Source organism: Bubalus kerabau, unplaced genomic scaffold (assembly GCF_029407905.1).
Source record: "Bubalus kerabau isolate K-KA32 ecotype Philippines breed swamp buffalo unplaced genomic scaffold, PCC_UOA_SB_1v2 scaffold_50, whole genome shotgun sequence".
NCBI classification, from domain to species: Eukaryota; Metazoa; Chordata; class Mammalia; order Artiodactyla; family Bovidae; genus Bubalus; species Bubalus kerabau.
This window is the reverse complement of record NW_026577904.1, coordinates 2,000,699-2,027,186: the sequence shown is the minus strand read 5'-3', so window position 1 is coordinate 2,027,186 and position 26,488 is coordinate 2,000,699. Positions and strand designations below refer to the sequence as shown.

Genomic DNA, 26,488 nt, shown 5'->3' with positions numbered 1-26,488 from the left:
TGGAAACGTGCTGTATCTTGACCGTTTCAATGTTAATATCCTAGTTATATTGTACTATAGAGAGATACTACCATCGCGGAAAACTGGTAAAAGGTTATAGACTCTGTGTTATTTCTTGCAACTGTGTGTGAACCTAGAGTTATTTCAAAGTAAAAATATTAATTAAGAAAAATCAAAGCGTCAGTCGCTCAGTCATGTCCAGCTCTTTGCGACCCCATGGACTGTAGCCCAGCAGGCTCCTCTGTCCATGGGATTCTCCAGGCAAGAATACTGGAGTGGGTTGCCATTCCCTTCTCCAAAAACATTGAAAGATAGGTGTAAAGTCAGGGAAACAAACATTAAAGCTTGTCAGCTATGGCATGAGCCTCACAATGTTGACATCATAATGGCCAGTGACCTGGACTACTACAGAATCCTCAGGCTTCATGGGTTTGTTCACAGTACTCTGCCGAGTATTGTAGACACACTCAGCTTTCAGTGCCGAGAATTGGGAGAAAAAAGGATTTTCACGGCAATCAAAACGCACTTTGAACTTATTGGTTGTCATTCAAGGTTTTACCACATCAGGTAATCCTTTAATATACTATTTTTTTTTATCATCAAAACAAACTGGTGTTCACAGTGAATTTTATTTTGTTTCTTCTAAGACATGAACTAATTTTTAACTTCAGCATGGGTTTCATGAAAAGCTACTGGCGTTCCTAAGATTCATACTGCGGAACACAAGTGAGCAGCTTTACATCTTCAGGGTGGGCCAGGGTGTAGGGGGACATTTTCTTGGCTTCAAGCCTAGAATTTTCTGTAGATCTATGAAAATATCTGCTCTATTTATCAAAGGATCTTTATGTTCAGTGTAACGTATTTGTTTTGATGAGGCAGTTCTATGAGACCTTAGCTCAATCAACGAATAACTAGGCACTGCCTAGTATTTAGAAACTTTTTTGATGTTTCCAGTATTATTTCGCTGATCTTAGAGAATTTTCCCCAAAATTTGAATATTGATTTAGATATGATTGAAGTCAGTTTTCCAGAATCCTCGGTTATCTAAAATTTTAGACCATCATGAAACCAAGTTGTAATTACTTCTTGGCAGATCTCCATATCTTTTTATCTCTAATAGGCCACACATTATCCTATTTTGTGTGGTTATTGGGTTTTTAACGTTGTCTGTTTTTGCCTTCCTGCCATCGTCTCTACCTTTGGCCTCTTGGTTCTCCTCTTCCTAAGAGTTCATGACCAGCTCCGCTCCTTTCTCTGTTCCCTGCCTCTAAGAGTCCGCATGCCCAAGGGCTTTGTCCTTGAACTTGTCGCCTGTCCGCATCAACTGCCCGAGTGACCTCATTTCTCTCAGTAACTTTCTATAGCTTGCTGATTCCTGGATTTGAGCTGTGAAGCCCTGTTTGGGAGACTGAGGCTTCTTTTTAAAGTTGTGTCGATCTTGACATTTAACATAAACCCCATCGTATATCTGACCAGTGACTCGTTGTTCTGTGGTGTTTGATGTTTTTCAGAAGCCCTTCCGTTGAGGTGGCCACCAAGAGGGAGAGTACTTCATCATCCGAGGGAGCCAACGGTACCCTGCTGATCCACAGCCCCGCAGAACTCAAAAGCGGCTGGAGGAAGCAGAAGCGGTACCTCTCCTCATTTAGTGATGCGTTGCCTACGTCTAATACCATGTGAGTACATATTACATGCTTTCCTAACTAGTATAAAATGGCACCTCTGCTAACCTTGAGGAAAATATGACAGGCAAGGTCTCTCTTCTCTGTGACTTAGATGATAAAAAAAGGAGAGGGGGAAAGGAGAGATTGCGTCGTGCTTGTGATACAAGGTAGATACCATGAGCATCATGAAGGGGACCATGAAGACGATGGGACCATATTTGAAAGGGGTTGTTCAGCAGGACCTCTCAAGAAGCCAGCCTCTAAGCTAGACCTGTGGCTTGAGAAGCAGCCTCCAATCTCAGCCAAGGCGGCTGAGCCTTCGAGGCTGAGGGAGCAGCAGGCTTTGACTGGGTGCAGCTGGGCCCCGTGGATGGGGTAGTTCTGGGAAGGCCAATGTGACCGGAGCCTAAAGTAAGGGGCATGACATTAGATATAACACTGTAGTCAGGGGTCCAGCCACACAGGGTCCCCACAGGCCACAGTAAGGGGTTAAAATACATGCTGAAAGGTGTTTAACTAGGATAGTAACCATATCTGACATATACTTTTTAGCAAAGCTTTCTGGCTATCGGAAGACGAGAGATTTTGGAGTAAGCAAGGGTGGAAGCAGGGAGACTAGTTAGGGAGGCAACAGTCCTGTGAACAGTATCAAGGACTTCACCCTGGGGTTGGTGGTAAAAACAAAAGATTCAGCCACACAGATGTGGAATATATGTTGGAGACAGAACCAGCGGGGTGCACTTTCCTCCCAACCCTCAACATAGATGCAACTAACACCATAGACTTGGTGGCTTAACAAAAGAAATGTGTTCCCTTATAGTTCTGGAGGCTGGAAATCCACAATAAGGTACCTGTATGATGAGGCTCTAGTGAGAGCTCTCTTCCTGCCTTGCAGATGGCTGTCTTCTCATTGTGTGCTCACAAGGCATTTCCTTGGTGCCAATAAGCCCACCATCCTACTGGATTTGAATCTTACCCTTTATGACCTCATTAGCCTCCATGACATCCTCCAAAGCTCATTTTCCAAATATAGTCTCATTTGCAGGGAGGGCGTCACTGTATTAAGGACTTTAGCAGCCAGGAGGGGCGGGGGACACAGTTCCCCCACTGCAGTAACCACAGCACTGAGTCCTTGTTCTTCACACAAGTTTTGGAAAAAGACCTAGAAGATCATTCCCACAGTAACATTTAGGTGTATTCATGATTATTATTAATATAAAATTTTTTTTTTCAGAAGGAAATAACTAAAAAGAAATCACCTCCCGTGATAACAAACACATCTCTTCCTGTCATGCCTCATTCTTAGATGGAATATTGTATCCTGCCTTGAATCAATCTGTTCAAATTAATAATCTGAGTGTAGCACCTAGTTTTGCCACTTAGCCATAAGAAGAGGTGGGGACACTGAGGTTCCCTATTGCCTCAGCTCACCTTCAGACTTCAGTGGAAAACTCACTCATCTTGAGGCTGATGCCATAGAAATTAACACAAATGGAATAAATGGTTTACTAACTTCTCCCTATGCATTTGATGAGAATAAGTACATTTTAGTTTCTAGGTAATAATAAGGGGGATTTAAATATTTATTTCTTCACAGAGAAATTATATTTCTCCAATTGTGGGATGTTAATATTCAATTAAAATTATTTTGAGATTTTTTTTAGTCATTTTTTCCCATATTACAAACATTAGAAACATCTGTTCTCAAGAATTAATCTCATGAATTTTTCAACATCATTTTGATATTCATTAGAATGCTAATAAGCTATCTTTCAAATAAAATGATTACTTTTATTTTTTATAACAGGATCTACTTTATAAATATTACGATATTAATACTAGCAGAGGCCTATGAAGAATTAACAAATAGGAAGGGACCATACATAGCCAACACCACTTTTAGACATCACTATCCTCACATTTAGTTGTTACAGAATACAGAAACAATAAAAAATGAATGTTATTTAGATCAAAAGATAATTTACTATTAACTTACCAGTGAAACAGCAGACAGTTACACACCATACCACAATCTCTATTTCCAAGCATCTAAAGGAACAGTCTTGTGTTGGAATAGGGGAAGTCTGCCTAGAATCCCAGAAACTCCACAAACCATTGGGGCTTACCTTCCAGTATGAGGAGAAGGGCAGAGTTAGAGATGGTTATATAGCCTCACTGTCTCAATGGACTTGAATCTGAGCAAACTCGCGGGATAGTAAGGTCAGGGGAGCCTGGCATTCTGTAGTCCATGGGGTTGCAAACAGTCTGACATGACTTAGCAACTGAAGAACAACAACAAACAGGAAAGGAGAGGGGTGTGGGAATCCGTAGTAAGGGATACACAATAAAAATTTTAAATGTAGTCCTCCTCTTCCTTCTCATCCTTCAGTCATTTTATATTAGATTCGTTCTAACTTGTGAGAGAATCTCATTAAGTCATGACTAAGGCTGAAGAAATACAATGAGACCCTAGGAGAATCCACTGCAGTATAAAGTTTTGTTGTCTTAAACATTTCCAAGCTGGCATCTAGCTTTGTTGGTATAGTGTCATGAGATTTATCATGTCAGTCTGCAAATTAAAGAACAATCCCGTCAGAAAGCCTGGTGGCTCCTGGAGAAGAGTTGAGGCTGAGGATAGGAAAGAGGAGAAGGGTACCTCAGGGAAGCTGAGGTCCACACCGATGGAGGCCAAGTGGGTAGGAGCACAGGCTCGTGATTTAGGCTGTCTGAGTTCAAATCCTGGTTCTGTTGCTTTGGGAAATTGACTTAACCTCACCTGTAAAATGGAGCTGCTGCTGCTAAGTCGATTCAGTCGTGTCCGACTCTGTGCAACCCCATAGATGGCAGCCCACCAGGCTCCCCCGTCCCTGGGATTCTCCAGGCAAGAATACTGGAGTGGGTTGCCATTTCCTTCTCTAATGCATGAAAGTCAAAAGTGAAAGTGAAGTCACTCAGTCATGTCCGACTCTTACCGACTCCATGGACTGCAGCCTACCAGGCTACTCCGCCCATGGGATTTTCCAGGCAAGAGTACTGGAGTGGGGTGCCATTGCTTTCTCCTAAAATGGAGCTACTAAAGACTACTTGGTGTAGTTGACCATTAAATGAAAAAAATGTTTATAAAAGTCTTAGAACAATGCTCACTATATGGTAAATACTCAGTGTTACTGAAGAATGCAAACCATGCTCTGGGCTTTTGGATAACTCCTTGATTTGGTTTCAAGGGAGTGAATGATCTTGGCACTTCACTTCACTAAGAAGAGAATTATTGAAATGCCTTTTCCCAGGTCAGTGTATTTGGACGGTTCCACACAGTACCTTGGGTGTCAACACACTTAGACATCTACATGAGAAAAAAAAACCTATAAAACCCAGCAGATAGGCATCTCTCTTTCCCATTAACTGAAAGTCGCTCAGTCGTGTCCTACTCTTTGCGACCCCATGGAGTATACAGTCCATGGAATTCTCCAGGCCAGATACTGGAGTGAGTAGCCTTTCCCTTCTCCAGAGGATCTTCCCAACCCAGGAATCGAGCGGGTGTGTCCTGCATTGCAGGTGGATTCTTTACCACCTATCAGGGAAGCCCTCTTTCCCATTGGGCATATATTTTTAATTTGAAAATGCTTTTAGAGTTACTATATAGAAAAATAATTTTATTTGATAATTGTGTTTCATAAAATCTTCAAATACACAGGCACAGGGTAAAAATGTTGAAATCAGATGTAGAAAAAACCCACCTTGTATTGCAAAGCAGATTTCCATCATATTTATATTCATAGTGCCCACTGAATCAAGATTATCCTTCAAGTGGGCTCCCTGCAAAATTATTTTCATTTCATAAGTCCCATTGAAGAGTTGGAGCTTTAACTGTTCCCTGAACCAGAAGAATCAAAGGCATTTCTGCACACGAGGTATCTCGGATCTCATTCTACATTTAGTGTGTCTACATGTGGTTCTGAATTGTAGAAGTTCCAGAGCTGTGCACCCCAGTTACCTCGGCATCTTTCATAGGGCTTGTAGCTATCTAAATCTCAGGCCCGCCAAGAGTTAAATTTGTGAATTAACCAAGAGATATGGTGGTTTCCATGTTAGAAGTCAAAAGAGAATCAGCAGAAACTGTCAGAGAGCAGATTCATTGGTGACCTTCTGACTCCCCAGAGGTAAATGGGAAAGATGTCTCTCATCTATGCAGAAGACATCCTGGCCACTGATCTGAGGTTGACTGACTGACTGATTGATTGAGTTTTAAGTTGGGGTTCAATTTGTATGCTAACAATTTTTCGGTTTTTACCTATAAGAGAAAATGTTATGAACAAAATTTACGAAAGGAAATTTAAAATAACCTATGCTAGAAAATAAAACATCTTGTTTAAAAAATTAAAGTTGAAAATGTATTTTAAATCTCTCTAGTCTAGCCTTTATTATTATTATTATTATTTGGTCTCTGTTAAGGAAATAGTTGTGTAACTATTTTTATTTTTATTTTTTTTAGTTCTACCAGTTTATTGCTACCAACCCGTGACCCTCCACCCTCATACACACATGCTCAGTCATGTAACCCCATGGACTGCAGCCTGCCAGGCTCCTCTGTCCATGGACTTTTCCAGGCAAGAATACTGGAGTGGGTTGCCATTTCCTTCTCCAGTGTAACTATTTTTATAAACCATATATCATGCATGTATTTTGGTTCAGCCTCTCAATACTTTTTGACATATGCAAGACATGAATGAATAATAAACTAATTATAATAATTACAAACATATTTGTATATTTTCTACATTTATATTATTATAATTATAAAATGCTAAATATTTACATTTATATAAGATTTATTTTTAATATAATATATAATAATAAATATGAGACTGATAAATGAGTTAATGGTTCTCTAAAAAAGCTCTAAGATATAAAGGATGGTCTATACTCATTACTTAACATTCAGAAAATGTCTATTCCCACCATGAAGGAAGTGTTTTCAGGGACTTCCTGGACCAGCCTCCGCTGAACACGTATTTTTGAAAAGGTCTATCAAATGCCTAGCCACGCCATCCACAGTGAGAAATAGAGATGAAGGAGGCATGCTTGGCCCTCCAGCAATAAGAAACACCATCTTAGCATGAACACAGCTGCTCCCATTACGTTTCAGAAACAAACTAACAGAGGCATTATTTGGTTCTTTCCAGGTATAAAAAGAACGTTAAGATAAAAGATAAAACACCACTGAGCACCACATGGACTGACAACCGTATACACAAGGCTGGTGAAGCCGGCGTCGTTGCCAGAAAGTCCTTTGTCCTGGGCTGGCCCACGGTGAACTTTGTGGCCCCCTCCAGGTGAGACCTACAGCTTGGTGTCCTGGATCTACGTGGGTTCAAAAGGAGGACATTTTAATCTGATTGTCTATTAAGCCAGTGACTCACTTCTTGACTGACCATAATGACACATACGGGCTTCCCTGGTGGCTCAGTGGTCAAGAATCTGCCTGTAATGCAGGAGACTTGCGGAAGACCCGCCCACTCAATCCCTGGGTCAGGAAGATCCCCTGGAGGTGGAAATGGCAACCCACTCCAGCATTCTGCCTAGGAAATCCCATGGACAGAGGAGCCTGGCGGGCTACAGTCCATGCGGTCACAAGAAGAGTCAGACACGACTGAGTGACATAAACAACAACAAATGACACATATGCCTTGTACTTTTCCCTCCTAAAAAGGTTTTCATGTGCAAATGCATGCATATGGATAGTAAATAGTGGAAATGACTGGAGTGATTTCCTTTGGTTTTGATCAGTGGTTTTTCAGATGGGCTATGTGAGCTCCTTGGGAAGCCAGATCCTCTTGTGTTCATGGTATCCTTGTATGAGGAAGGAGGATCATGAGAGCAAGACTCTAGGACCCCTCACCAATATCCTGCCCTCAATCCAATCCCGATTATCTTTCTTGAAAAAGTACAATTATATTTGAAAAACTGACTTTATACTCCCAAATTAATTCCCTTTAAAATGGGACTTAATTATACACATAACATTAATTGTGTCATCAAATAGTAGGTTGCCTGAATTGCTGTGTACAAATAATCTTATTTGGTGTGTGTAGAAGGGTCTACGATTCCATGGAGTACAGGTCAGTTTTCCAATTACATTCTTAGACTGGAGTGAGGATGGGGAATGTGACTATCCCAAGTTGACAGTCCCGGGTTCGCCAGTGCCATGAAACATTCACAACTGCCATTTGGAACAACCATACCCCGTATCTCAGTCTCGTGCGCACACTGGGCCCTCCTCACACGCACTTGACACACTTTCTTGTCCTCCTCACCTGACCACCAAGATCTCTTGTATCATCAGAGAGCTAAGACAACTAAAATGCTGCCAAGTGGTAAACTGACTAAATGCTAGAATTCAGCTGTTGACTTAATGAAAACTTTGAAAGCTTTTGGGGAAGAAATATGTATTTGTATCATTCTCTGTATGTCTGCTTTCCATGACTTATTTCTCTAAAGATCCAGTTCCTATTGCTTAAACATCTTTTCCATGTTTTAAGTGAATGGAAGCAGTTTCATTTGGGAATGTGCAATTTCTGATAAGGGAGTGTCCAAGAAACTTTTTTCCTAGTGAGGCTAGAAAGGAGGAAGCCAGGTTTACACATGTTATTTAGGTTTAAAAGCTGTGTGAGAACATACACGGCATTCATAACAATGCCTGACACCTAGTGCTTTGGCCATTTGCTATTTTACTCTTCTGCAGGTTGCCATGAGTAATTAGCAGCTGTGTTCGGGTATATATGCAGGTTGGGAGCTCAGGGGACACTCTACTTCCTGGTGAAACAGTTCTTGAAATGGGGATGGGGGGTAGGAGCAGTGTTTTGGTAGGAATATAAAATGTGGCAGCCATAGGAGAACATACATATTCTGGGTATATATCCAAGAGAAATGAAAACTTACATCCACACAAAAAATTTATACACAAACGCTCATAGCTGCTTTATCCACCACAGCCAAAAAAAAAAAAAAAATTGGAAATAGCCTAAGTGTTTATCAACTAATGAATGTATAAACCAAACCTGGTATGGGGCCTGAGGATGGAGGAGACTGGGGTGTGACTCCTTAATGCACACAGGGTTTGCCATTGGGTAGTGAAAATATTCCAGAAGTAGATAATGGTGATGGTTGCACAATCTTGTTAATCTACCGATGATCACTAATTGTCAGTTTTATGTTATGCATAATTTACCACAATAAATAAAATTTAGTAAGTGATAAGTCTGTGTATGAATGAGCCTAAAACATTTTCAGCTCTGGATAATTAAATGCTACACAAACTTTAGCACAGAAAATGCTAATCTTTAACAATTTAGCAGTAGATTGATCTGCATCAGAGGATCATAGTAATGAAGAATAAGTTTCCTAGAAACTAATTTCATATATTACAATTTACTATATGGTACACACATAAAGTGGGCTGGAAGAAGCACAAGCTGGAATCAAGATTGTGGGAGAAATATCAATAACCTCAGATATGCAGATGACACCACCCTTATGGCAGAAAGTGAAGAGGAACTCAAAAGCCTCTTGATGAAAGTGAAAGTGGAGAGTGAAAAAGTTGGCTTAAAGCTCCACATTCAGAAAACGAAGATCATGGCATCTGGTCCCATCACTTCATGGCAAATAGATGGGGAAACAGTGGAAACAGTGTCAGACTTTATTTTGGGGGGCTCCAAAATCACTGCATATGGTGATTGAAGCCATGAAATTAAAAGACACTTGCTGCTTGGAAGAAAAGTTATGACCAACCTAGATAGCACATTCAAAAGCAGAGACATTACTTCGCCAACAAAGGTCCGTCTAGTCAAGGCTATGGTTTTTCCAGTGGTCATGTATGGATGTGAGAGTTGGACTGTGAAGAAAGCTGAGTGCCGAAGAATTGATGCTTTTGAGCTGTGGTGTTGGAGAAGACTCTTGAGAGTCCCTTGGACTGCAAGGAGATGCAACCAGTCCATTCTGAAGGAGATCAGCCCTGGGATTTCTTAGGAGGGAATGATGCTGAGGCTGAAACTCCAGTACTTTGGCCACCTCGTGCGAAGAGTTGACTATTGGAAAAGACTCTGATGCTGGGAGGGATTGGGGGCAGGAGGAGAAGGGGACGACAGAGGATGAGATGGCTGGATGGCATCACCGAGTCGATGGACGTGAGTCTGAGTGAACTCCGGGATTTGGTGATGGACAGGGAGGCCTGGAGTGCTGCGATTCATGGGGTCGCAAAGAGTTGGACACGACTGAGCGACTGAACTGAACTGAACTGAACACACATAAAGGACTAAAATATTGTAGGGTTTTTTCCTAATAGGATACTCCTGTTTCTGAGATAACATAGTTCCATCCAAATGCCAATTCCTAAGTATGATTTAATCTGAATAATCATGTTCTTTATATCTGAATAGCACTTCTACCTATAAGAACACTCAGGTATAATTAATCCTTTTCCTGTTCTGGAAACTGAGGCACAGAGTGGTTCAGTGACTTGCCCATGATTACACAGCTTGCATGACACCTGCAGTTAAGTGTTTAGATTTCAAACCAACTTTTTGTCAAGTTTAACATCTACTTCTCATCACTGTAATATGGTTTAACAAAGAGAGACTCCATATCAAGAGCCTAATTATGAAGAGGGTACAACTTACATATGCATACACATTAGTTAACAACTGGCTGCTGATATTTTTTTAATCTGGAATAGCACTTAATATGCTAATACAAGTCTTAATATGTTAGTGTGGAGAAGGCAATGGCACCCCACTCCAGTACTTTTACCTAGAAAATCCCATGGACGGAGGAGCCTGGTGGGCTGCAGTGCATGGGGTCGCTAAGAGTCAGACACGACTGAGCGACTTCCCTTTCACTTTTCACTTTCATGCATTGGAGAAGGAAATGGCAACCCACTCCAGTGTTCTTGCCTGGAGAATCCCAGGGACGGGAAGCCTGGTTGGCTGCCGTCTGTGGGGTCGCACAGAGTCGGACATGACTGAAGCGACGCAGCAGCAGCAGCAATATGTTAGTGTAAGTATTTTATGTAATTTTTCTCCCATTTTTTAAGATTGCAGTTTTCCTGAACAAAAGGAAAAATGGCAGTCCTTCCTTCAAAGGTATTTTGACAACAGTATACGTATGTTAAATCTTTAATCCATGATAGAAGAATGCAAATCTCTTCAAGGCAGTGCCCCCAAACTGTGTCCTTCTCCCTGGTAGGAATTGTTAGACTCCCCTCAAGTAACTTCTTGTTTAGGTTTATCCTGACTGCTGCTGCAAAGAATGTTCTCTCATTTACACGTATGCTCTGCTTAGCTTTAAGGAAGTTCTGTGTGTCACTGTCATCTTTCCTTTCTCTCCATCCTAATGGTTGGAACTAACATTATTCTCACAACATATGTAAAATTTCCATAAGTGTAGATTACTTACTCTAATGAAAGATTCCCAAAGCAAATGCCACGTCCTGTCCTTGAACCCAGGAAGGCCCTGCGCCCGCCAATCTAGGCAGGAAAACTTTGAGGATTGGATCTGCTGCCCAAATCGCACATAACAAAGGCGACCTGTTACTTTCTGGGTCATATCTTATTTTCCTGAAAATATTTTTGCATATCTTCTTCCAATCCCTAATTTGATTTTACTCAGTTTATCTCTCCATGCTTTTAAGAATAATAACAAGGGCTTCCCTGACGGCTCAGTGGTAAAGAATCTGCCTGCCAATGCAGGAGATACAGGTTTGAGCCCTGATAGAGGAAGATCCCCCATGCCGCGGAGCAGCTAAGCCTGTGCACCACAATTAACTGAGCCTACGCTCCAGAGCCCAGGAACCGAACTGCAGCTACTGAAGCCCACGTGCTCACAACAAGAGAAGCCCCTGCAAGGAGAAGCTCGTGAACTGCAGCTAGAGCATGGCCCCCACTGGCCACAGCCAGAGATGGGCCTCCACAGCAACACAGACCCAGCACAGCCGAAAATTTAGAAATTAAAATAAGGCGAAATAAAAAAAATAGATATTAAAAGAAGAATAATAACAAATAAGGGGCTTCCCTGGTGGTCCAGTGCAGGCGCCTGGGTTCAGTACCTGCTCAGGGAACTAGACAGATCCCACATGCCACAACTAAGAGTCTGCATGCCACCAGTAAAGATCCTGTGTACCACAAGGGAGACCCGGTGCAGCCAAACGAATTCAATAAATAAATTTTTTAAAGAAAATAATAACAGTATTTAAAAGATTAGCAACATTGATTGATTTGAAAATAAGCTAATAGCTAAAGCTAATTTGTCTACCCTATCCTGGGTTATTACTGAATTTTATTAGGTACGTCAATCTAGCCAAAGAGAAGGATCAATCAGAAAGCATTCCCCTCCAAATCTTCACTGAGGACATCAAAAACAGTGCATGTGTAAGTATTTTTAAGATCAAAAATTAAATTCCAAGTTCTCAACTTAGCAAAATGAAACTGATGGGAGATATACAGAAGAGATAGAGAGATGGGGTGGGTAGGAGGGAGAACAAAAAAGAGGAGAAAGAGAGAGGGGAGTAATTTAGCAAGCACTGTGTGGGAACACATATTTTCCCGTGAAAAGATGAGTGTCATTACATTGTGGTTTGGATTGTTTCCACTGTTTTTTGTTTTGTTTTGTTTTTTCCCCCTGTGATGTTTTTATTTGGAATAATTGTAACTTACAGAAAAGTTAAAAAAATAGTGCAAAGAACACACCATATGCCATTTACCTAAATTCACCTATTTATGAACCTTTTGTTCCATTTGTTTGATCCATTTATTTGTCTCCTCTCTCTCTCTCTCTCTATATATATATATATATATATATATAAATATAAATATATATGTGTGTGTGTGTGTATCTAACTATTTTTGAGGGTCATACGTACACCATGCCCTTTCTCCTTAAATAATTAGGTATGTCCTAAGAATAAGGATAGTCTTTCATATAACCGTCACACAGCTATGACCTTTGGTAAATTACCATACGTGTAATACTTTAATCAACCATTTACTTTTCCATTTTGTTAGCTGATCTCAATAATGCCCCTTTCTAGCACAGGATTAAGAGGAAGGTAATGCTAAATGCAGAAGACTTTTTTTTTTTAAATTTTATTTTTAAACTTTACATAATTGTATTAGTTTTGCCAAATATCAAAATGAATCCACCACAGGTATACATGTGTTCCCCATCCTGAACCCTCCTCCCTCCTCCCTCCCCATACCATCCCTCTGGGTCGTCCCAGTGCACTAGCCCCAAGCATCCAGTATCGTGCATCGAACCTGGACTGGCAACTCATTTCATACATGATATTTTACATGTTTCAATGCCATTCTCCCAAATCCTCCCACCCGCTCCCTCTCCCACAGAGTCCATAAGACCGTTCTATACATCAGTGCCTCTTTTGCTGTCTCGTACACAGGGTTATTGTTACCATCTTTCTAAATTCCATATATATGCGTTAGTATACTGTATTGGTGTTTTTCCTTCTGGCTTACTTCACTCTGTATAATAGGCTCCAGTTTCATCCACCTCATTAGAACTGATTCAAATGTATTCTTTTTAATGGCTGAGTAATACTCCATTGTGTATATGTACCACAGCTTTCTTATCCATTCATCTGCTGATGGACATCTAGGTTGCTTCCATGTCCTAGCTATTATAAACAGTGCTGCGATGAACATTGGGGTACACGTGTCTCTTTCCCTTCTGGTTTCCTCAGTGTGTATGCCCAGCAGTGGGATTGCTGGGTCATAAGGCAGTTCTATTTCCAGTTTTTTAAGGAATCTCCACACTGTTCTCCACACTGGCTGTACTAGTTTGCATTCCCACCAACAGTGTAAGAGGGTTCGCTTTGCTCCACACCCTCTCCAGCATTTATTATTTGTAGGCTTTTGGATCGCAGCCGATCTGACTGGTGTGAAATGGTACCTCATAGTGGTTTTGATTTGCATTTCTCTGATAATGAGTGATGTTGAGCATCTTTTCATGTGTTTGTTAGCCATCTGTATGTCTTCTTTGGAGAAATGTCTATTTAGTTCTTTGGCCCATTTTTTGATTGGGTCATTTATTTTTCTGGAGTTGAGCTGTAGGAGTTGCTTGTATATTTTTGAGATTAGTTGTTTGTCAGTTGCTTCATTTGCTATTATTTTCTCCCATTCTGAAGGCTGTCTTTTCACCTTGAAAGGTCTTTCATTCTGAGGAATATCTGGATAGAACTGAGCCAAAAGGGATGATACTTTGAAAGGATCAGCAAATCTCTACCTCATTTTGTTTATGCTACTGGGGGGAAAAAATCATACCATTAGCCCCAGTTATTTGCATGTAATTTGATTTCTGAAAGTGTAGTGCTGTAGCCTAGACATTTGTGATGAAAAGATATTCTGGATGTTTTTTTTATGATACTTTGTTCTACTGTAGTTTACAGTAACTCTAGATGACACACAACAGTATTTGAAGGTAGAAAAAGGAAGTCATTTAAGACAGTTATTTCCTGGCCAAGAGCAAAGCCAGGCAAAATCCAATTTGTTCCTGACCACCAGATAAATGCAATGCCGGCAAGAGATGCATCTAGAGGGTTCTCATGCAGCAAAGCACACTTTCGTCTCCGCCTACTTTGATTTGTGACAATGGGTTACATTCAGAATTTTTCACCTAGAAATTTTAAAAAATCAACTTTATTTATGTGTAACTTACACAAAATAAACATTTCTGATGTTCTTCATTCCTGAAGATTCAAGTTTCCTTCTAGTACTTCCTTTTATCCTGGAGAACTTTCCTTTTCTTATACATATCTGGTACCAACAGATTGTCTTAGTTTCTTTCACCTGAAATGTCTTTATTTCACCTTCAGTCTTGAAGGGTATTTTTGCTGGATATAGAATTTTGTTTGCAAATGTTTTCAACACTGTAAAGATGTTTCACTTTTAGTCTCTGTGTTTTCTGATGAGTACTCTGTGCTCACTCAAACATCAACCCTCTATGTGTGACTTGTCATTTTTCTTCAGCTGCTCTCAAGATATTCTCTTTAGTTTTGGTTTTTAGCTGTGTAGCTATGAAGTGTCAAAGCATGGTTTTCTTTTAATCTACCTGTTTGGTACTTTCTGAACTTCTTGAATTTATAAATTTATGTCTTTCACCAAGTTTGAGAAATTGTAGTCATCATTCTCTTGTATTAATTTTCTATAAATTGCCTTCCTATTTTTATGGAGCATTTTTTAATGTGTTGTGTGCTCAAGAGCTATTATAAACACCCTGTTCACTGGCAGTTTAGAATGGAACTTACATTTTAAAAATTTTCAATCTCATTTCCTAGATTAATTGGTTTTATTTAATTGATTCATTAGATTTCAATCATGAAAATCTTAGTAATCATGACACCTGACAAAAAGAAAGTAATCACTGAATAGTAGTTAAAAAAAAAAACTTTAATAACCAGTTCTCATTCTAATTTTACTAAAACTGACTATGTAATGACAAATAAATAAATCCATATTATAAAAGCACAACTCAGGAAGACCAAGATGGTACTTTTTTTTAAACTATCTTTCCTCCATTATGGAAACAGCCTTAAGGTGCTGAGGGTAGCCTATGTGCCCTTGTGGAATTCTCAGTCTTTCTAGTTCTTGCTTAAGCTATTATATTTTGTGTGCCTCAAATCCTTTAACAGAAATATTTGTTTTACTGAAATGCTTTCTACTAGCTTCATGTTGTATAAAGGAATGGAAATAGATTATAATTAGGGGATTATATTCTATATACAAGCATTTTACTTTGTCATTACCTGAATTATAAGCTTTGCCTTTAGAATATAGATAACAATATAACAATAATTATTGACTCACTTGTTTAAAAATGTTTAATTTATAGCAGCTTTTCTCGCTTCTTTTTTGCAGTCTGTTACTGTAACAGTGACAAATTCAGACACAGTGAATGATGTTATCAATATGTCACTTTCAAAGCTAGGAATAACTGTAAGTTACCTGCAAGTTATTTTTAGTTAAAAAACCAACTTTGATTTTTGAGATTTGTGTGTGTATGTGTATGTCTGTGTTTGTGTATAATGTATCTATTATCATAAGACAGCTGATTATTTCAGATAACTCCATCATATTTGGTAGAATTTGAAGGCAGCCAAACTATATTAATAACCTATGTGTGTGTTAGTCACTTAGTCATGTCCTACTCTTTGAGAGCCCATGGATTATAGCCCACCAGGACGCTCTGTCTATGGAATTCTCCAGGCAACAATACTGAAGTGGGTTGCCATTCCCTTCTTTGAGGATCTTCCCAACCCAAGGATCAAACCTGGGTCTACCATATTGTAGGCAGATTCTTTACTGTCTGAGCCACCAAGGAAGCCCCTTAATAATCTATACAGATGTGTTATTTGTGTATTCCCATTATAAATTTTGTGTGAACTGAAGTCATAGCACAATGAAATCAGGCTATAATTTTACAGTTTTAAGGAAAAAATGTATTTTTATTATATATATATACACACACACACACACACACCCACATAGACAAGAAAATATTTATGATTCTAAATATTTCCTCCTCTATTGGATTATTCTTTTTGTATCTTCTTTCCTGATTCCTCCTGTCCCATCTCCATTTACCCTGATTGCGCCTGAGGACTCAATCTCAGTATGAGAAAATCCTAAATGATATGTTTTGTTGTAAATCTGATGTAAAGACCACCTGGCAAGAAGCTACATCCCCTTGATGCAGGTCCTATAATGCAATGGCTAATGCCTCTTGTGAACTGCTGAAGAAGACAAGTTCTGAATAAGACCATGGGTCTGGAAGCGTTTGTGTGCACATCTCTTTCATCTCATTTTGTTTTCAAGTGTCTGCTCTTTTATGTTTTGATAGGACTGTTATGCTTGTTAAACATTTTTTAGTGAAAGAGATGGCTATGTTTGAGGATGAGGGTTCAGAAGCAGAAAGAGGAGTGGAACATTCAGATGGACAGAACTGAACAAAGCACTTGTAAAGCATAGATCCTTATATAAAATTATATATATTTATATATATATATATATATACATATCAATGTGTAAAATGTACATATAAATATAATTATGAATACATATTTATACATAAATGTGAAAATGTCTTGCTATTGTGATATGACATAATTACAATATTCATATTTGTGTTTCTCAATGGTATAATAAAGCCCCTTAAAACCTCAAGACAGCCAGAATTTGGTATAAGACATCAAGATTTCTGTAAAAATATAATTTAATAATACATTTTAAATAAAATTGAATTCATATGCATTGAGTACAGCACCCCTCTGCACTGATTTCTAATCTATATGATATTTATGCCCTGAATGCGAGTCAAATCTTAGAAGAAAGTGGCTTTAGGGATAAGGTTGGGGAGACTGATTAATGTTAGAACTCATTTTATTTCATTTTTGTAACTTTCCTTTGCTTAACGTGATCAATCTCACTAGACAAAAAATTTCTATTTCAGTGAATAACTAGGGTTATTTGCCTATATATATATATATATATATATATATGCCTGATTTATGGGATTCCATCATAGTTTTTCCAGTTTTTACCTTAAAAGAAAAGATTTTTATCAGCTCTCTCATTTCTATTCGCAATGCCATTTTAAGCCTATTTAGTCACATGTGTGTGTTTGTGTGTGTGATTGCATCCATACCTGGGAGCTTACTTCCTTCATGGCAAGGCCGTGATTTTTAATCAGGAGTCAAAGGTAAGTGTAGTACCTAGTACCTATCACCAACAACTCTATTTCAAACATCTTTTGCTTTATCTTCTCCTGGAGGGCTCTTTAATTTAGCAGTCTTTGTAATTTATACTTGTTTCAAATGGGATATTCAGAATTCCTAGGCAGGGATTCTGCTGGAAGAAACTGTTTTCTACATCTGACTCCTTCTTCAGGTTAGAGTCCTTGTCCCTTCTCTCCCTTGAGTGGTGCTTGCCTACATCACAGCCAGTAGGCTGCCATCTACTCAAGGCCTCTTGGGCATCTGTCTCATTGTGTTAACAGTTGCTGAGCTAATGCTGCCTTTCAAGTTTTACTTTGTTCAGGAATAGTCATGGCAGAGTATGTGGCTTTCTGGACAACATGCTTGACTGGGCAGGGACATTTTAAGGCAAAAGCCAGAATTCTCCAAGGAGTCTCAAAACAGCAGAAAGCAGGATTCTTGAGATTAGACTTCTCTTCCATAGTGAAGAGAAGTTTTTTTTTAATTATTTTATTTTTTATTTATAATTTATATATTTATTTATAATTTTATTAAAAAGTACTATGTTTTGTTTTAATTCATGGACCGCCCACAAAGTTAGAGGCTGCCTGTGACTGCACTGTGGCTGCACAGATCCTCAGCCTTTATCCAAAAGGACAAGAATCTCAGTCGATCCATTGGAGGCTATGAGAGAGGGGCAGGGGCTACTGGAATCAGCATTGTTCACTCAAAAATTGTTGCCACTTCCACGGACCAAATAGCATTTATCCTGGCCCAAATTCTCCTTTTGAAAGTATAGAAATGCTAAGGAAATGAGTTCTTCAAGTACCTACTAGGAATATTTGCTGTGACACATAGTTCTTTTTCTTTCCAAGGGCTCTGAGAAAGATTACCAGTTGTGGATCAGTTCTGCTGAGAAAAAGACTTCATATCCACTTACTGGTAAGTGTCAGGGAAAACCTAAGATGGAGCTGGTTGGGATCCAAATTGTAACTTTAAAGTCTCAAAGTAATGGTTGATCAGTCTTAAGCTTAAATGCCCTTAAACTGAAAATCTCTTGCAGTATTCATTTATACACGTCTTAAATAATTCTAAGCACCTGCTCTCTCCCAAGCACAGATAGCATCTCTTCATGCAGCAGCTTATGGTCTATTTGGGAACAGCAGTGTGGATTTTTCTTCTTTACTTTTTCCACTTGACAAACAGAGTTGTCTTGAAAACAATTACTTACTTACTCTCTATTTACTCACTTAGGTAGGAAAGCAACACAAGCGGGAATTTCTTTTGCTCATACATTATTTTTCATATTCCAGTCTTGACGTTCTCAGTTCCATTTCCTAACTACTGAGTTGTCTCTATTTCGTGATCATCTTCTAAAATCCAGCCATACCTCTGCCCTCAAGTACATTTATTTAATACCTATTCTGTGCCCAAAGCTTTTCTCAGCATCATAAAGAAAATGAAATAATCACAATCAGACACTTAGATTCTTCACTGACTAAAAACCACCTGCATGTGCTTTGCTGTTTCTCAAGCTGAGTTCACTAGCACTGCTCTTGAAATTTTTGATAAATAGACTACATCTTTCCTAAAATAGTTATCATAGCAAGTTAACTAAAAATAATAATGCACATTCTTGGATGAGCAAATCTGTCAGGGGTGGTCAGTGAAAAAAGGAGGAATTAAAACAAGGGCAAAGACAAAATCTGTAGTGGAACCTGCAATATAGTCATGGTGACAATGACTTCCACTAGAAATCTTAGAGCACTTCCTCTTTTAACTTTTTTCATCTGTTCAACAATCCTGTGAGTCTATTACTCTTTCAAGTGATCTGAGGAACATTTTCATGTGGTCTGAAGAATCTAAACAACTAAGTTTTTTCTGTGATATGTATATTCCCAGTCTTAGAATACATAGAGTCACCAAGTATAAAGCTGAAGACAAAACCACCTCACCCATTTCATGTGTTTTTCTTGTCTTGTTGACATCCTTGTAAAAGTCAGTCAGCAGTAAAGTGAAAAAAAATTGAATATTTAAACATATTTAGTTTAATAAAATGCATTAATTTAAATAAGACCATGTAGATGACAACTTCTAAGCTTAGAACAGCCTCAAACAGCATGGCTGGCTCTGAGGACTCCTAAGAGGCTGTCTTTCATGCTGCTGCCTCAGCAGTCATTCTGAATGCGCTTCTTAACATGTTCTCAGCTCACAATTATGGATTAGCTCCTGGTTATCCTGGTGACTTGGTTGTATTTTACTACTCTCACAGAAGCTTCTTTTGCCTTAAAGGATGGAAGTCGCTGTGATTCTTGTTCTGAATAGAGCACTGACATTGTGTTTATGCCAGATGTAAAGCACAAGCAAGAACTCCTCCAGTTGCATTTAATAAATCAGAAACAAAAGAAAAGGAGCTTTCATGCAATTCTTTAAAGATGGAATCCACAGGACAGCACAGGGTCTTAGAGAATTCTATGGAGAGGAAACAATTTATAGCATGAAAGAGCAAAACAAATCACTTGGCAGGCAACTCCCGATGATTTCTGGTGTGGTTTTCCACTCTGTAAACACCGTTTTGCACTTCTGGGTTTTCTCGGCCGTGCAGGCTTGTCTCTGATCACTGTCTCGTAGGAAACCCCTTAGAGGGAAGCAGCAGCGGGAGGGAAACATTAAGGCAAACCACCCCACTGCACTCTGCCTACTGAACTGACAAAAGGAAATGGAAAATCTGTTAAACTGACATGTGGGACAGAACACTGATCAGAGCCATTCTTAACATACATAGTCCGATTATTTTAAAAATATTAAGCACCAATGCTTATTAATATATTTACTTTGATCCTTATGAGTCTATGTGTGAGGGTCAGTGTTTCAAAGGAGGAATGTTAAGGCTAGCATTTTGCCTAAGATGTACAGATGTAGTGTGTCAAGGCAGAAACTAGAAGGCCATAAATATTCTCAGATGGAAACACAATGAAAGTCAATATTGTGCAATTCACTGATGAAATGCCTTCCAAGCCAAGCAAGGTGTCTAAAAACATTTTTCTTGTTATGTTTTAAACTCTTCTGTTTGGGCACCTGCTTTTTGCAGCGTGTCCCCTTGAGAGAGTGCACATTGTGCTTACTCGGGAGTCACAGCCTTCTCTACCCAGAAGCCCCTGAAGGTCAGCAGTCACACCAGTGTGGCATACTCGCTCACGGTAAGGTGGGTTTGATCCCACCCATCACCATCGGTCTGAATCTGTATTTAGCTTTTTCTCCATATAGGTCATGAACATCCTTATGGAATTAAACTGAGCTATATTCCAGGTACTGGGCTGCTGCAGCAGGAACTGGAGGGCTCCACTTCTGCTTCTGCCCTCCAGGAGGCCTTCCTGGAGGGGCCCCAAGAGATCCAAGACCAGTTTATCCTGAAACCCAGGCACTCAGCCAGAAACCAAGCCAGGAATCAGCGAGGGAAAGGTGAGCCCCTTCCCTTCCTGCAAGTGGCTTCTCTTGGCTCTTGTCTCTACTCCTGAAAACAAACTGTTGACGTACAGACAGTTCTCCATGTGGGGCTGGAGGGCAGTATAGGCAGGCACCAATTCCACCCAGAATCAAGTCCAGAGAAGCCCCAAAGGTCTGAAATCAAGACCCAATTCACTTCTAGGAAGGCTTTTTTTTTTTTTTTTATTAAATTCCTCTAGGTAGACAGCATAGCACTTCCTACATATAGTTATGTATTCACACATCTGTGTGGGCTTTGCTGGTGTCCTAGATGGTAAAGCATCTGCCTGCAACACAGGAGATCTGAGTTCAATCCCTAGGTCAGGAGGATCCCCTGGCAAAGGGAATGGCTATCAGCCACACCAATATTCTTGCCTGGAGAATCCCACTGACAGAGGAGCCTGGCAGCCTACAGTCCATGAGATCACAAAGAGTCGGGCATGACTGAAAAACTTAAAGACACATACATAAACACACACACACACACACACACACACACACATGCATCTATGTATCTTATTAGAACATGAGCTTCTTATGGCCTGGAAACACACGTTCCCCATCCCAAGGTTTTGTCTAGTATCTCGGGCCCCTCACAGGAGGTGCTTAGATGACTGTGTGGCTTAGAGAAGACCCAGAATCTATTCTGGGCTTAGGCTGAAGTGGACTTGGACATTCTGGTTAGACTTGAACTCTCTCTCTTTTTTTTTACATTAGTATATTTATTGAAGAAAATATATTTCAAAAAGAACAGTAAACCATTTGCTATTTGCTAGCAAAATTAATTGTCTCTCAGTGTATTTTGTAATTATGAAAGTCCAAATGCTCCTGCATATAGTCTATAAGCAGAGAAGGTAAATTATCAAGCACCTTGGTCAAATATCTATTTATAGAAAATCTAATATTCGGTTTTAACTAGTTTAAATTAGAGTCTTGCAATATAATTCAGTTATCAATATTCTTATTTTTCCTGTCAGTAAACTGAATGTGCTAGTTCTCTTTTGGGGAAGACTGTAGTTTAAATTAGGGTCTTGCAATATAATTCAGTTATCAATATTCTTATTTTTCCTGTCAGTAAACTGAATGTGCTAGTTCTCTTTGGGGGAAGACTATTTTACTCAATATTTTCCTATGCTTTTGATTTTCGAGAGAAGAGAAATCTTAAGACACTTGTGTTTGAATGTCTGGTATTGTGCCTAATGAATAGTTTACTAATTAATGTTATCATTAGTAAAATGTTCATTCTTATTACTTCCCATGCTGGTTTAAAGTGACCTATGATAAAAGACATATATCCATTAGGTATGTTTTGGATTGACATGTACACACTGCTCTATTTAAAATGGATAACCAACAAGGACCTGCTCTATACCACAGGGAACTATGCTGAATACTCTGTAAGAACCTAAATAGGAAAAGAATTTGAAGAAAATAGATATATGTATAATTGAATCATTTTGCTGTACACAAGAAGCTACCACAACATTACTAACCAGTTATACTCCAATATAAAATAAAGCATTAAAAAAAGAAAATAAACTTTCACAGAAGACAAAAATAGCAATAAAAACTAAACAACGTTGTTCAGTTCAGTTCAGCTCAGCTCAGTTGCTCAGTCACGGCCGACTCTTTGCCACACCATGGACTGCAACACACTAGGCCTCCCTATCCATGACCAACGCCCAGAGTTTACTCAAACCTATGTCCATCGAGTCAGTGATACCATCCAACCATCTCATCCTCTGTCGCCCCTTCTCATCCCGCCTTCAATCTTTGCCAGGATCAGGGTCTTTTCAAATGAGATAGCTCTTTGCATCACGTGGCCAAAGTATTGACAACGTTGCATCTTCAGCAATAGTCCTTCCAATGAACATTCAGGAATTATTTCCTTTAGAATGGACAGGTTGGTTCTCCTTGCTGTCCAAGGGACTCTGAGGAGTCTTCTCCAACAGCACAGTTCAAAAGCATCAATTCTTTGGTGCTCAGCTTTCTTTATCGGAGAAGGCAATGGCACCCCACTCCAGTACTCTTGCCTGGGAAATCCCATGGATGGAAGAGCCTGGTAGGCTACAGTCCATGGGGTCGTGAAGAGTCAGACACAACTGAGCGACTTCACTTTCACTTTTCACTTTCATGCACTGGAGAAGGAAATGGCAACCCACTCTAGTATTCTTGCCTAGAGAATCCCAGGGACAGGAGCCTGGTGGGCTGCCATCTATGGGGTCGCACAGAGTTGGACGTGACTGACGTGACTTAGCAGCAGTAGCTTTCTTTATAGTCCAACTCTCACATACTTTCATGACTACTGGAAACATCATAGCTTTGACTAGATGGACCTTTGTTGGCGAAGTAATGTCTCTGCTTTTTAATATGCTGTCTAGGTTGCTCATAACCTTTCTTCCAAGGAGCAGGCATCTTCTAATTTCAATGCTGCAGTCACCATCTGCAGTGATTTGGCACCCCAAAACATAAAGTCTGCCACTGTTTCCACTGTTTCCCCATCTATTTGCCATGAAGTAATGGGACTAGATGCCATGATCTTAGCTTTCGGAATGTTGAGTTTTAAGCCAACTTTTTTGATCTCCTCTTTCACTTTCATCAAGAAGCTCTTTAGTTCTTCTGCGCTTTCTGCCATAAAGATGGTGTCATCTGCATATCTGAGGTTATTGATATTTCTCCTGGCAATCTTTTTTTTTTCTCTTTTAAAAATGTATTTATTTTAATTGGAGGCTAATTACTTTACAATATTGTAGTGGTTTTTCCAAAATTGACATGAATCAGCCATGGGTGTACATGTATTCCCCATTCTGAACCCCCTCCCATCTCCCTCCCCATCCCATCCCTCTGGGTCATCCTAGTGCACCAGCCCCGAGCACCCTGACTCATGCATCGAACCTGGACTGGCAATCTGTTTCACATATGGTAATATACACGTTTCAATGCTATTCTCTCAAATCATCCCCCCAGCAATCCCACTGTGTATGCCCAGCAGTGGGATTGCTGGGTCATATGGCAGTTCTATTTCCAGTTTTTTAAGGAATCTCCACACTGTTCTCCACACTGGCTGTAATAGTTTGCATTCCCACCAACAGTGTAAGAGGGTTCCCTTTGCTCCACACCCTCTCCAGCATTTATTGTTTGTAGACTTTTTGATAGCAGCCATTCTAACCGGTGTAAGATGGTACCTCATTGTGGTTTTGATTTGCATTTCTCTGATAATGAGTGATGTTTAACATCTTTTCATGTGTTTGTTAGCCATCTGTATGTCTTCTTTGGAGAAATGTCTGTTTAATTCTTTGGCCCATTTTTTGATTGGGTGGTTTATTTTTCTGGAATTCAGCTGTAGGAGTTGCTTGTAAATTTTTGAGATTAATTCTTTGTCAGCTGCTTCGCTTGCTATTATTTTCTCCCATTCTGAAAGCTGTCTTTTCACCTTGCTTATAGTTTCCTTCATTGTGCAAAAGCTTTTAAGTGTAATTAGGTCCCATTTGTTTATTTTTGATTTTATTTCCATTACTCTGGGAGGTGGGTCATAGAGGATCCTGCTGTGATTTATGTCCGAGAGTGTTTTGCTTATGATTTCCTCTAGGAGTTTTATAGTTTCTGATCTTACATTTAGATCGTTAATCCATTTTGAGTTTATTTTTGTTTATGGTGTTAGAAAGTGTTCTAGTTTCATTCTTTTACAATTGGTTGGCCAATTTTCCCAGCACCACTTGTTAAAGAGATTGTCTTTTCTCCATTGTATATTCTTGCCTCCTTCGTCAAAGATAAGGTGTCCATAGGTGTGTGGATTTATCTCTGGGCTTTCTATTTTGTTTTATTGATTGATGTTTCTGTCTTTGTGCCAGTACCATACTCTACTGATGACTGTAGCTTTGTAGTATAGCCTGAAGTTAGGCAGGTTGATTCCTCCAGTTCGAGTCTTCTTTCCCAAGAATGCTTTGGCTATTCAAGGTTTTTTTGTATTTCCATACAAATTGTGAAATTATTTGTTCTAGTTCTGTGAAAAATACCATTGGTAGCTTGATGAAAGTGAAGTCGCTCAGTTGTGTCCGACTCTTTGCCGACCCCGTGGACTGTAGCCCACCAGGACCTCCATCCATGGGATTTTCCAGGCAAGAGTACTGGAGTGGGTGGCCATTTCCTTCTCCAGGGGATCTTCCCGACCCAGGGATCGAACCCAGGTCTCCTGCCTTGCAGGCAGATGCTTTAACCTCTGAACCCATGAGACTCCCTCCTAGAAATTATTCGTTCTAGTTCTGTGAAAAATACCGTTGGTAGCTTGATAGGGATTGCATTGAATTTATAGATTGCTTTGGGTAGTATACTCATTTTCACTATATTGATTCTTCCAATCCATGAACATGGTATATTTCTCCATCTATTTGTGTCCTCTTTGGTTTCTTTCATCAGTGTTTTATAGTTTTCTATATATAGGTCTTTTGTTTCTTTGAAAGTGAAAGTGAAGTCTCTCAGTTGTGTCTGACTCTTTGCGACCCCGTGGACTGTAGCCCACCAGGCTCCTCTGTCCATGGGATTCTCCAGGCAAGAATACTGGAGTGGGTTGCCATTTCCTTCTCCAAGTGTTCTTCCCAACTCAGGGATCGAACCCAGGTCTCCTGCATTGCAGGCAGATGCTTTAACCTCTGAGCCACCAGGGAAGCAGTTAGATATATTCCTAAGTATTTATTCTTATCATTGCAATGATGAATGGAATTGCTTCCTTAATTTCTCTGTTTTCTCATTGTTAGTGTATAGGAATGCAAGGGATTTCTGCGTGTTAGTTTGATATCCTGCAACTTGATTATGTTCATCGATTAGTTCTAGTAATTTTCTGGTGGAGTCTTTATGGTTTTCTATATAGAGGCTCATGTATTCTGCAAACAGTGAGAGTTTTACTTCTTATTTTCCAATCTGGATTCCTTTTATTTCTTTTTCTGCTCTGATTGCTGTGGCCAAAACTTCCATAACTATGTTGAATAGTAGTGGTGAGAGTGGGCACACTTGCCTTGTTCCTGACTTGAGGGGAAATGCTTTCAATTTTTCACCATTGAGGATAATGTTTGCTGTGGGTTTGTCATACATAGCTTTTATTATGTTGAGGTATATTCCTTCTATTCCTGCTTTCTGGAGAGTGTTTATCATGAATGGATGTTGAATTTTGTCAAAGGCTTTCTCTGCATCTATTGAGATAATCATATGGTTTTTATCTTTCAATTTGTTAATGTGGTGTATTACATTGATTGATATGCAGATATTGAAGGATCCTTTGTATCCCTGGGATAAAGCCCACTTGGTCATGATGCATGATCTTTTTAATATGTTGTTGGATTCTGTTTGCTAGAATTTTGTTAAGGATTTTTGCATCTATGTTCATTGGTGATATTGGCCTGTAGTTCTCTTTTTTTGTGACATCCTTGTCTGGTTTTGATATTAAGGTGATGGTGGCCTCATAGAATGAATTTGGAAGTTTATCTTCCTCTGCTATTTTCTGGAAGAGTTTGCATAGGACAGGTGTGAATTCTTCTCTAAATTTTTGGTAGAATTTGGCTGTGAAGCTGTCTGGTCCTGGGCTTTTGTT

At 39.5% G+C, this 26,488-nt stretch overlaps 1 protein-coding gene across 1 annotated transcript; it reads left to right on the top strand.

The window, feature by feature from the left end:
* The first annotated feature begins 385 nt into the window (after positions 1-385).
* On the top strand, positions 386-20,961 carry LOC129640857 (rho GTPase-activating protein 20-like). The gene is made up of 7 exons (XM_055565844.1): positions 386-567; positions 1,512-1,676; positions 6,848-6,997; positions 12,001-12,085; positions 15,584-15,661; positions 18,294-18,360; positions 20,728-20,961. The coding sequence occupies exons 1-7, from the start codon at positions 386-388 to the stop codon at positions 20,934-20,936; spliced, it is 936 nt and encodes a 311-aa protein (XP_055421819.1). The 3' UTR covers positions 20,937-20,961.
* Positions 20,962-26,488: the final 5,527 nt, after the last annotated feature.